The following is a 12,539-nucleotide window of genomic DNA, read 5'->3' as shown; positions in this document are numbered from 1 at the left end:
AAATGAAATATTCATTGAAATAAATAAGCACAAAGAAGAAGATAAAAATTATCTATAACTTCAGTAGCCAGAGATAAACACTACTAACATCTTGGAGTTTAAGTCTTAATTGTTTATATGCTTAATTACACATACTATGGTTAATGTGAATGGAGTCGTGAACAACTTGTAAAATGAGATATTATTTAAAAGTAAATTTACCTTGCTGATCTGATTAAATTTGTTTTATTAAAATGTAGATGTTGTTTGAAAGTTTCATATCTTTTAGAAGTGATAATTCTAAACTTTGACCAAGTTTATAGTCCTTATCACAGTAGTGTTTTAAAAATATATTATTCCTTAATTATAGTTGATATTGAGACATTTATTAAACATGCTTTTTGCTTTGTTTAAAATAAAGAAAACCCTGTTGTTACATGTTTCGCGGAGCTTGAGAACAGATTGTAGAAGTTGAGATGAGTTTGTATGGAGTATTTGTTTTAATTGCCTGTATTCATGCCATGGTATTACCTTTTGCATTTGTGTGATGTAAATGGAATATTAGCTAAGTATTAGAAATGCTGGTTTCAAAGCTGGTCATGGTGGTGCTTGCTTGTAATCCCAGTGGCTTAGGAGGCTGAGGCCAGCCTCAGTGCGGCCCTAAGCAACTTAATGAGACCCTGTCTTAAAATAAAGAATTAAAAAGACCGGGAATGTGGCTCTGTGGTGAAGTGCCCCTAGATTCAATTCCTAGTGCTGTCAAACAAACAAACAAACAAACAAAAACTCTGGTTTCAGTTTTAGCTTTTCTGTGGGAAGTAGAGGACTTCCGTTTGTTGGTGCCAGGTATTGTGCTGTGTATTTTATGTGTGTTATCTCATTTGATTTCTCTAAATCCTTGAGAGGTTGAGCTATTATCCCCATTTTGGAAATGAGAGCAGAGACACACTGATGTAGGTTTGAGTTCTGGCTGTAAGCCCTTTGGTTTATAAAACCACCTTGATCTCGTCTGCATTCCTGTAATGAAAACTTTTCTAAACATTCGTCTGTATTCCCTGACTCTACTTTCTGTTCTCTTTCTCTTGAGCCCAAGTTATTCAGGTTTCCATCTTTGCTTTTAATCTGAAACCATTATTTTCTGGTCACCAATGCTTTCCTTGTTTCTAAGTCCTGTGGTCAATTCTTATTTTATTGAGCCTCTTAGCAGCATTGGGTGCAGTTACTCTTTATCTATTTCTCTCTTGAAACACTCTTGGTTTTGTTTCCAATACTCCACACACTCCTGAATTCTCTCATTTCAGGGACTGCCCCCCTCTTAGTTGCCTTACTGTATCCTACTCCTTTTCCCAAGCTTTAGATGTTGGAGTGTTTTATCAGTCATTCTTCTTCTAGTTTCTTTCTTTCTTTTTTTAATTTACTCTTTTTCTCTGGTGATCACATCTAGTCTTAAGACTTTGTATTTTCCCAATATGTACCACTTGACCTGGGCATTCTCCTGAACTCTAAACATATATCATCCTGCGTATTGGATATCTCCACTTGGAAGTGTACTCAGTATGTCCAAGACTGAACTCCCTAATCCCACCCCAAATCTGTTTCTTTCACTTCCTTTGTAAACACTACCACCATTTATCCAGTTTCAAAACCTTGGGATCAGCCTTTTTTCTTAATTTTTTTTTTGTCTTGGGATTGAACTAGGGTCACTCCACCTCTGAGCTACATCCCCAGCCCTTTTTAATTTTTTATTTAGAGACAGGGTCTCGCTAAATTACTGAGACTGATTTTGAACTTTGAACTTATAAATCCTCCTGCCTCAGCTCCTGAGCTGCTGGGATTACAGGTGTATACTGCAGTGCCCAACTTTTTCTCTTAAATTTTATCTCTAATTCATTAGACAACCCTATTGGCATGACTTTTTTTTTTTTTTTTTTTTGGAGGTACTATGTATTGAATTGATGGCCACACAATACTCAGCAAGCATTCTACCACTGAGCTACATCTCCAGCCCCTGTTGGCATTACTCTTAGAACGTTTAGTGAATGTGACCATTTTCACATCTCCATTGTTACCATCTTAGTCCAAGCCACCATCTTCTCTTATCCAGGTCTTTCCGTAACCTCCTAACTGATCTCACTTCCCTTATCTCCGTCCCACCCAGAAGCGTGTTGTTGTTAAATTGTACTGGCTTGTGAGAGCCAATCATGTGCATATCTTCACATGTTCGTGTTCAGTGACATATACTAGTAACTTGAAACTGGCCGTGGTAATAGTTTTTACACCAAGGAAATCAGCAAGCACTACAAATCAGTCCCCAACTGGTTGTTAAACACTTACCAGCATACCATTGTCCAGTTCTCTCCCCCAACATATTCTGACCAGAGAAATTGAGTGGTCCTCTATAAGTCATATTGTATGATTGTCTTGTCAAATTCTGATGACTTTTTTCATTAAACTCAGGGTAAATCTAGAGCCTTTATGATTATTCCCAAGCCCTGTGTGATCTGTTTCCATAGTATAGCATAGTAGATGCCCCATTTTTGTTACGTTGGAGGAGTGAGAGATGGATGGGTGGATGGATGGATGAGTCATTTCTGTAGCATCTTGGTGCTCTGTAACTTGAAGCTATGAATATTTTTCTGTTGCAATTAATGGAAGAGATGCTCTTTCTTAAAGTTTGCACTCTTTAATACTTCTGATTGTTCAGAATTTAAATTTGTTTTTAACTGTCCAGAATCTCAGACAGAGGCCTATTTAGATATAGGTATAAGAAGTTTTCTAAGGCAAAATGCAAATAACTGGAATTTGTGTTATAAGTATTCAGTTTCATACTTTTTATTAGCATGAATAACTAAAATGTGAGTTCAGTATTTTTTGTAAGAATATTTTAGAAAAGTAATTCCATAGAACAGTTTTGAAATTAATTAAAAACCCATAATGTGTGTAAAACTTGTGCGTCATTCTGTTGAAAGAGTAATCTGAACCCTTAAAAATTATTAGATATTTATTTTGTGGTAGCACTTATGCTTTCTGTTTAAATCTTTTTTTCTTTTTTTGTCTGGGAGAAGTCACAGTGGATATAGTGGCAGTTTTATGTTAAATTCTAATAGTGTTAATTAGTAATTATGAAGTTTGTTAATTTCTAGAAATTGGAAAATAACAGTGTCAATATTTTAATAATCAGATACTGTTAAGATATTGATAAATGTATATCAGAAATATTATCTTTTTTTATAGGGTTTATTTCCGAAATCGCTGGGTAAAGACTGTCCACCCAGTTGTGCATCAGTACTGTTTGATCTCAAGCGCACATTCCACCTTTCAGATGCCACAGAAAGAAGATATTCTCAAACATCGAGTGGTGGTGGTTACATTGAATACTTCCCAGTACCTCTGTCAGTTGGACCTTGAACCTGGTATGCTGACTCCCACCTCTGTATAGGGTGTCTCACAGGGTTAGGGCTTGTGTATTCAGTCTAAGTCAGAGGCTGACAGTCTGTAGCCCGTGGACCAAATCTGGCTTACTCCCTGTGTTTGTACGTAAAGTTTTACTAGACGGAACATAGCTACCTGTGTCCATTTAGTTGCCTATTTCTTTTCCGTAAATTCTTTTGTGCTACAACACCTGAGTTCAGTAGTTGCAGCAAAGACTGTGGCCCACAAACCCTAAAATAATGTGTGCCCCTGTACTGAAAAAAACTATCCAAACTCTAGACATTTTCATGTTATTCCATTGGTCAGGTGTGATTTATATATAACACATGAGGAATTCAAATTTGGATGGTGTTGGTGTTTTTTTTTTAGTAATTTTCTCAAGTTTTTGTCTTAAATTTGCTTTTGCATTATTCAGTGTAGAGACAGCAAGCATTATAGGATTTTTTATGACATACTATTACATTTACATATTGGAACTATGTAACATCAATCTAATATTACTCAAGTCCAGATAGAAGATAACAGCTTGTTCTGATAGTATGGTAGAACTTAAAAATCAAAAAGTAGTATCACTTCAGATGCTTTAGAAGGATACTCATTTATTACTGTCATAATTGTTGACATTGCTCAAAATTTTTTACCTTCTCCTTTTGGAATTGCTTTCAGAGCCAGCGACAAATTCTTTTGAACATCCAAGTCCCTGGAAGGAAGAGACTGTTCTCTTCACCTTGTATTCCTGGCATCTAGCCCAGAATAGAGATACCTGGAAGCCCTGATAAATGTCTGTTTATCTTAAATGAAATGGTGGCCAACCTTTTTTTTAAAAAAAATTTATTGAGTGTAGATTTAATTTTAGAAAAGCTTAAATCTTTCCAAGACATGTATTATGAATAAGATAGATGATTAAACTGGGCAATACCATTAGGGAGAAAAAAAACCAGATGTGCCTCTCATGTAATGAGACTTATTTTTTTGTACATGCAGCTCATAGCTGGCTGGTGAGGGCGGTTACAAAAGCAGAGGTTCAAAATGTTTTGAACAGTGGCAGTATCATTGGAATGAGTTATATTTCGTCCCAAGTGACTTCTTTGACTGGAACAACACTTACTTGAAATATAAATTTTGGTATGTTTATTTAACAATCAGTCTCATTACTTTATGATCGTACGCCCCATATTTGCTACATAGATAAAAAAAACCTAAGCCTACTAAACAGTATTTTTTTGTGAGAAAGAGTGAAGAATGACTTTGGATAACTAGAGTACAGGATCATCTCTGTTGAAAGTTGACTGGGACCTTTGTTCTGGATAGTAATGCTTCATTTCATTCAGTTCTCATATTGACCCTTTTGAGGGTGATTCTATAGATGAGAAAATAAGTCTTAAACTAAATCAGTTTGATCAAGTTACTCTTTCTAGCTTAATCAGTTGTGAACATTTTCATGATTTATCCAATTCCTTATGGAAGCGTAGCTCTATTAAGTTGTTATGTAATGAAAATTAATTTTTCCATAGTTTTCCAAGTTTGATCCCATGTTTTGTAGTTGTTTTTCTTGATCCTTTAAAATAAAAGCATGAATTCTCAACAGAAAGAAGAATGCATGTGGCTATGTCATGCTTAGGCCACTGTTGATAAATAGATTTACAGTTATAGATAACTTGTGATCTCACTCATAGCCATTTGTTTGAATGGGTGATGATAATGGTTATTACTGCCAACCAGTAAGATTTAGGAAGTTCTTACCTAAAAACAGGTTGCTTTAGAAAATTATATAAACCAATTGTTTGGAATTCTTTAAGTTTATAGAAATAGGTTTTTTTAAACTAACTCCCAGAAGGCTGGTTAATCCATTATGCAGCTGGCCTCTATAGATTGACCACTTTCCATTCTCTTGAGAAACTACTTTCTGTCTTTTGCTATGTTTGTAAAAAGGAGAGCCCTTCCTATCCAGTAAATTGGTAGTGTGCTGGGGGGACTTCTTCATTCAATCAGCAAGGAGGGTTTTACCTCTTTTTCCCCTCTTAGGGGCAAAGGAACATTTTCCTCCTTCCTGTGTACATAACCCGCTGCCCTAGTGTGAATGGCAACAGCAACCAAGATGCAGGATGCCTCCTACTGTAGGTGTTTTATCTGGAAAACATTAGATAATGTGTTTTTTTACAGTGTTGGTAAATGGGGATTGAACCCCGGGATGCTTTACCACTGAGCTGCATCCCCAGCCCTTTTTATTATTCATTCATTCATTCATTCATTCATTCAGTCAGTCAGTCTTTTGAGACAGGGTCTTAGTTGCTTAGGCACTTGCTAGGCTGCTGAGACTGGCCTCAAACTTGGCAGTCTTCCTGTCTCAGCCTCCCGAGTTGCTGGGTATAGACATGCCCCACTGCACCTGGTGATAGTATGTATTTTTAACATTTGTTCTCAGACCCTGTATTTCTAGAGTAGTGATTTGTTTTTAAACCAGGTTAAGGCCTTAGCCTAAAAAGTTATTTATACACACACACACACACAAATGGAGAGAGAGAGAGAGAGTCATGCACCACATAATGAGGTTTCAGTCAACCATGGACTATGTACATGATGGTGGTCCCATGAGAGTCTTTGTTAAGAGTTGTAAAATTCCATTGCCTGGTGACATCATAGCCATTGTAAAATTGTAGCATAACACATTACTCACATGTTTTAGTGATGCTAGTGGAAGGAGACCTACTGTGCTGCCAATTTGTATAAAAGTGTAGCATGTACAGTTATGAATTGTGCATAATACTTGGTAATGATAATAGACAACTGGGTTCCTGGTTTATGTTATTACTATACTTCCTTTCTTGAGATGGGATCTTGCTGTGTTATATAGACTGGGTTGAACTGCTGGGCTCGGGTGATTATTCTGCCTCAGTGTCCTGAGTAACTGGGACTATAGGCACTGTGCCCAGCTGCTGTAGTATGCTTTTTATTGTTATTTTAACATGTACTCCTACCTCTACAAAAAGTTTACTCATCTATCTCATGTTTATTGCATTGCTGATTGCATTATTTTCTCTTGTTTGATTTGATCTTGTTATTTTGTTCATCATAGACCTAGGAGCAAAGATTATAACTAACACACACACACACACACACACACACACACACACACACATACCCAAGTTGTCTAGATGTATAGCAGGCTGTACCATCTAGATTAAGTATACTCTGTGACATTCATACAATGACAGAATTGCCTCATGTTGCATTTCATGGAACACATCCCTATTATTAACAGTGCTGGACTCTATATGAACAGTGTAGCTAAATACTCAAATTAGTGAGTTTGCGAATAAGATTCTCATTGTTTGTAGTCCAAAGTTATAATATTCTCCTTTATGTTAGATTTGAATATGATTTTCATAACTTTCTCCTTCATATTAGATTTGAGTATTTTTCTTTAATGTCTATTATGTATGTTTAGGGTAAAATTACTTAAGAACTGCCATTTTATTTTTTAGTGTTTTTGCAAATAAATAGTTGGAAGAACTTTGGGGCTGTCAGTTGTTTAGTTGCCCTTCTTTTGGTCAAAAGCCACCATCATGTACTTTTAAAAATTCTTTTCTATATATACTGATTTCACAGTCTTTGAGCTACTAGCACTAGATGCAAGCGTTTACATATACGTTACTGAGTCATTCTTTTTTAAACTCTTATTTTTTAAATGATGGTTGTAATTGATGATTTTCTAAATTGAGGATAGGTCTTAAAAGTATTCCCACTTCTAGATTAACAAGCTGAACTCCCTCCTTGGCAGAAAACAGTGATTTCTCCCTCTGTTGTTGCCATAATATACCTTGCTGTGTTTGCTCTGTTTTTCCAGGGTTTTTTACGCACATTTTGCTAGATGAAGCTGCCCAGGCCATGGAGTGTGAAACCATTATGCCTCTAGCATTAGCAACTAAAAGTACCCGGATTGTTTTGGCTGGTGATCACATGCAGGTACTTTGCTTTTAGTCATCAAGCATATTGAAAGTAACTTTACATTTATATTTTGGTGTTTAACATTCTGTTTTCTGAAACACCCCATGAAATTGTGCCATGTATTATAGATTAAGTACTTTTAAGTATTTTTATACTAATGGTAAAAAATGCTGATATTTCTGAAGAAAAATTACTACACCACTTTTTTCTTCTTTGTTTAGACAGACAATTTGGAATAAATGAGTCTTATCAATGTTGTTTTTATTTTAACATTTGTTAATTTGAAGCTCATTTCTTTATAGAATGAATATTTGATTCTTATTTTTTTTTCGGCATGATGTTGGGGATTGAACTTAGGCTAAGCAAAGTGCTCTACCTCTGAGCTACACCCCAACTTCTTACTTTTCTTTATAGAATAGAATTTAAATTATCTACCTTATAATCCCCCAATTTCTGTCTCTCATTTGTTTTTGTGAAGGGTTAGTTTTTTTGTCATAAAAAACTAAGGACTTAATTAAAATTCGTGGTTGAAATATCAAAGAATAGGTCAGATTTTATGTATTTGAATACTTATTTTTATGTATTTGAATACTTATTTATGAGAAAGAAGCACAATTTTTCTATTAGGATGTCTATTTTTCAAAGTTGCCATTTTGAGTTCTTTCTCTTTTGCCACAACTGATTCAGATTACACCTGTATAGTGTTAGAGCTGTCAGGACACTCAGGAAGGAGGTTCTTATGAAGGAGCAAATTCTGTTTTTATTCCTTTGCCTAAAGTAGTTTAATTTTGTTCTTTATCAATAAAAGGTATAGCCTAGAATTACTTTTTTTACTTTATGAGGCCAAGAGTGTTGTTTCGATTTAGATAGCATTGTGCTTACCTGTAATCCCAGCTACTCAGGAGACTGAGGAAGGAGGATTGAAAGTTTGAGACCAGCTCAGGCAAACTACCTAACTCTATCTCAAAAATACAAAATCAGAAGGGCTGGGGATGTGGCTTAGTTTTAGAATCATTGCCTAGCATATGCAAGGTCCTGGGTTTAATCCAGGACCAGAAAAAGAAATGGAGGTTGTCTTGATAATAATTAAAAATAATTTTAGTCATAATCTGTATGTCCTATCAGCTCATTATTTGAAATATTGATCAGTTTTGGTAAGATGATTGATGTGACTCCCCCAATGATGCTATGAGTTGCATTCCTAAAATTACTGAAGTAATCATCATTTATTATTTTATTGGAGAAGCTCTTTATTAACCAATGTGTACAAACTCTAGGTTTGTGTTGCATACTGCAATGAAGAATTAGAAATTTTAGCCTAGTTCCTTATAATAATAAAAGGGTTCATAGAAAAGAGTACAGATTTTGCATGTTACAGCACTTAGCATGTTGGGATTTAGTACATCAGAAGTTTTAGCACAGTGGTTATTTTATAAGCAGGTTAAAGAATGCTAATTGTATATTTAGTTAAATTTTCTCTGTATGTTTGTCTGTTACAGCTCAGTCCTTTTGTTTACAGCGAATTCGCCAGGGAAAGAAACCTTCATGTTTCATTACTTGATCGACTCTATGAGCATTACCCTGCAGAGTTTCCATGTAGGATCCTCCTGTGTGAGAACTACCGCTCCCATGAAGCTATCATCAAGTAGGTGTGAACTGCCCTCTCTGATTCACACTTTTTGCTGTCTCTTGTGGGGGAACTCAGATCAGCTTATTATAGGGACAGGTTATTCCCAGAAGATGATATGGTGATCCTACTGTTGTAAATTCTATTTAACTGTATATTTTTTTAAAATATCAAAAGTCAAAGTTGTGATCCGCCCCCCCCCCTCCAAAGGCAGCTGTGGTAACTAAAACTTGAGGTTCTAGCTCTGATGTATATTTTTCTATGACTAAATTTGTAATCTATGTGGAAAAACTGCATGCTGTAATAAAGAAATATACTGACAAACCATATATAGTAGTTTGTTTATCTGTCTCTGTTACACACAGAATCTATTTTTTTTCTATTTTTTATTTTATTTTATTTTATATTTTTTTGGTACCAGGGATTGAACCCATGGGCACACTACCTCTGAGCAACATCCCCAGCTCTTTTTTTTAATTTTTCATTTTGAGATAGGGTCTCAGTAAGTTGCTTAGGGCCTTGCAGTTGTTGGACTGTCCTTAAACTCGGGATCCTCCTGCCTAAGCCTCCCAAGTTGCTGGGATTACAGGTGTGCATCACCATGCCAGCCATGGCATACTACTTTACAGTAAACTTTTTAAATAAGTAGGAGTAGTACACCCTAGAATAATGATAAAAACATTATAAATACATAAACCAGTAACCTAGTCACATTATCATTATCAAGCATGATGTGCTGTACGTAATGTATGTGCTAGACTTTTTAAACAAATTTTTATGTATTTTTCTTACAACTGGAAGCACAAACAATAGGTTTGTTTATACCAGCATCACCAAAAACATGGTACACATTGGGTTCCAATGCTGTGTTGGCTGCTATGGGAATTTTTCAGTTCCATTGTAATCTTGTGGGACTGCTATGGAATATGGGCTCATCATTGACCCAAATCATTATGTGATGCATGATTGGATAGTTGTGTGACTCACAGAGGGAGAAGTACCAATCAAGAAAATGTGTTGGTTAACAAATTTTCTCCTAGAACAAAGATCTCAACTAGTATTGGACAGTCATCATTTTTTCCTTTTCTCTCTATATTCTGGCTTTAGACCTTACCCACATCAATCCATTGAACAATGGTACACCAGGAGCTTTCTCTGTTGTTTTTGCTGTGGTTTATATTTGAAGAACTTATCAGTATCCTAGGTATTCAGTGTTGATACTAAAGTTAATCACTGCAGAAAACAGTGTTTTTAGAATTGACTGATTTGTGTGTGTGTAGGGTGTGAAATTAATTTTGATGATTGATTACTTTTTTTCTTTCTCTGTAGTTATACCTCTGAGCTTTTCTATGAGGGTAAACTGATGGCCAGTGGAAAGCAACCAGCACACAAGGATTTCTACCCATTAACGTTTTTTACAGCCCGAGGGGAAGATGTGCAAGAAAAAAATAGCACAGCATTTTATAATAATGCAGAGGTATTTTAGTTCTTTTTGCAGATTAACCTTTCTTCATTTACATGATCTGGTTTTGTTGAGTATTTATATAACATTTCGTTGATATTTTATTGTGCATTTGTTTCATTTATATCAAAATAGTATGTAAAACTTAATCTGTCCTTATACACTGATTTCTTAAGATGAATCTCCTACTGGAAACAAACACTTTGGTTTACTTTTTGTCTTAGTGGTAAAACATAAAATACATGATTTCATATTTTTTGAGGTGGGGCATCAGGATTGAACTGAGGGGCACTTACCCACTGAGCCACATCCCCAGACCTTTTTTGTATTTTATTTAGAGATGGGGTCTCACTGAGTTGCTTACCTTGCCATTGCTGAACTCAGGGTCCTCCTGTCTCAGCCTCCAGAGCCACTAGGATTACAGGCATGTGTCACTGCACCCTGCGATATAATTTCATTTTTCAAAAAGCCAGTGTTATTCTCATAAAATAGACTGACTAAACTTTGTAGTGCATACTCAAAGGAGTTATCACTTTTAATGAGTTTGACTTGAATAGGAGAATCTTGTGCTTGAAAGAGATCACACAGTTACAGATAATGACGTTTCTGTCCCATCATGTGGTCCAATTTAATTCTCTTCTAGTTACTGGTTTTCAGAGAGAAAATTGGTAATATGAGGGGTCAGATCAGGCAGCAGACAAAAATAAAAACCTGGTGAAGTCTTTTGGAGCTAACAGGCCAGAAACCTTGTGGTTAAGGTTCTGACTGTCACAAGAGACTTCAGGAATCCCGAATGAGGCAGAAATGGGTGGTTTTCATTAGGGGAATTCTGATGTCTACTACCTTTGGATCTCATGCTTTACTTGCTTTATTTACAAAGAAATGACTTTTATTATGTAATAGGAATTAATTTCCCTTTAAAAATTGATCAGAGACATAATTAGAAATCAATATAAGAATATCATCAGTACTTGTTTGATGAAATCATAACCCAAAACTAAGAAACTTGATATTTTCATTTAGGAATTTGTAAATTTAAATTTATATTTAGGAAATGGTAAATTTAGGAAAAGGTAAACTTTTTCTTTAAATATTTGTATTATTTAAAATAACTCTTGGGATCTCCTTTGTTGTTCTTGTATTTGCATTGGACACCACTGGCCTAGAAATTAGCCGTGGTGTGGGGGTTGGAGAGTGGCAAGCAGCATAATCCAGAAGGCTCAGTGTTTGCTTTGACAACAGAGATCAGAGTTGAGCTTTGACTAACCTTGATCCTGAGCCTACCTGAGGCTGTCTCTTGGTTGGGTTTACTCATTTCTTCAAAGTGACTTGGTATATTTTTCAGAAAACTTACTAGCTGTAGTTTTTTATTTAAAAAATTTTTTAAAAATTTTTACAGACTGCATTTTGATTCATTGTACACAAATGGGGTACAACTTTTCATTTCTATGATTGTACACAATGTAGATTCACACCATTTGTGTAATCATACATGAATATAGGGTAATGATGTCTGTCTCAGTCTACTGTCTTTCCTTCCTAGCTGTAGTTTTCAAAATATTTTTTCATATTAAAAAACACAAAGACAACATTTATGTGACCTTTAAATATTAAATATGTAGCTTTAGAAAAATTTCAGTCCCATGAATTACGTGAATTACTGTGATCAGTGTAGATACATGTTGCTCCGGGAGCTTTCTTCAAGGGAAAAAAAACTGATCCTGGTTCACTGCAGTGAAGACATTTTGAGTTTTTGAATACCAGTGTAGGCCGATTGGCATACTGGGACATTTCTAGAAGCCTTTGACTTTTCTGTGGTACCAGTTGATTCCACAGAGCTATATCCCTTGTCCTTGTTCTTTTCTTAATGGTATGAAGTTTAAAGGTGAAACCCAGTTTTGTTTTGTGTATAGAGTAAGGAGAGCCAAGTGGCAAGTTACACTGATAGGGGAAACGAGATCTCTTCTGTAAACATTCTGACTAAAATTTAGACAGTACTTGAGAATAGATTAAATCCCACTATTATAAAAGTAAGATAGTCTTACACAGACATAACCATCAAAATGAACTTAAAACAGGTTGGAATTAAAA

General features: G+C 35.4%; 1 protein-coding gene across 6 annotated transcripts in view; it reads left to right on the top strand.

Annotated features, from left to right (window-relative positions):
* Positions 1–12,539, top strand: part of Helz (helicase with zinc finger) — a 151,555-nt gene that overhangs the window by 76,002 nt on the left and 63,014 nt on the right. For all 6 annotated transcript variants that reach the window (XM_047544352.1, XM_047544357.1, XM_047544356.1 and 3 more), the window contains 4 exons: positions 3,214–3,392; positions 7,259–7,377; positions 8,859–9,004; positions 10,316–10,463. In XM_047544352.1, the coding sequence (XP_047400308.1) occupies positions 3,214–3,392; positions 7,259–7,377; positions 8,859–9,004; positions 10,316–10,463 (592 nt within the window). The remainder of the gene's footprint in view (positions 1–3,213; positions 3,393–7,258; positions 7,378–8,858; positions 9,005–10,315; positions 10,464–12,539) is intronic.

Source organism: Sciurus carolinensis, chromosome 3 (genome assembly GCF_902686445.1).
Source record: "Sciurus carolinensis chromosome 3, mSciCar1.2, whole genome shotgun sequence".
NCBI lineage: Eukaryota > Metazoa > Chordata > Mammalia > Rodentia > Sciuridae > Sciurus > Sciurus carolinensis.
This window is presented reverse-complemented; position numbering and strand designations above follow the sequence as displayed.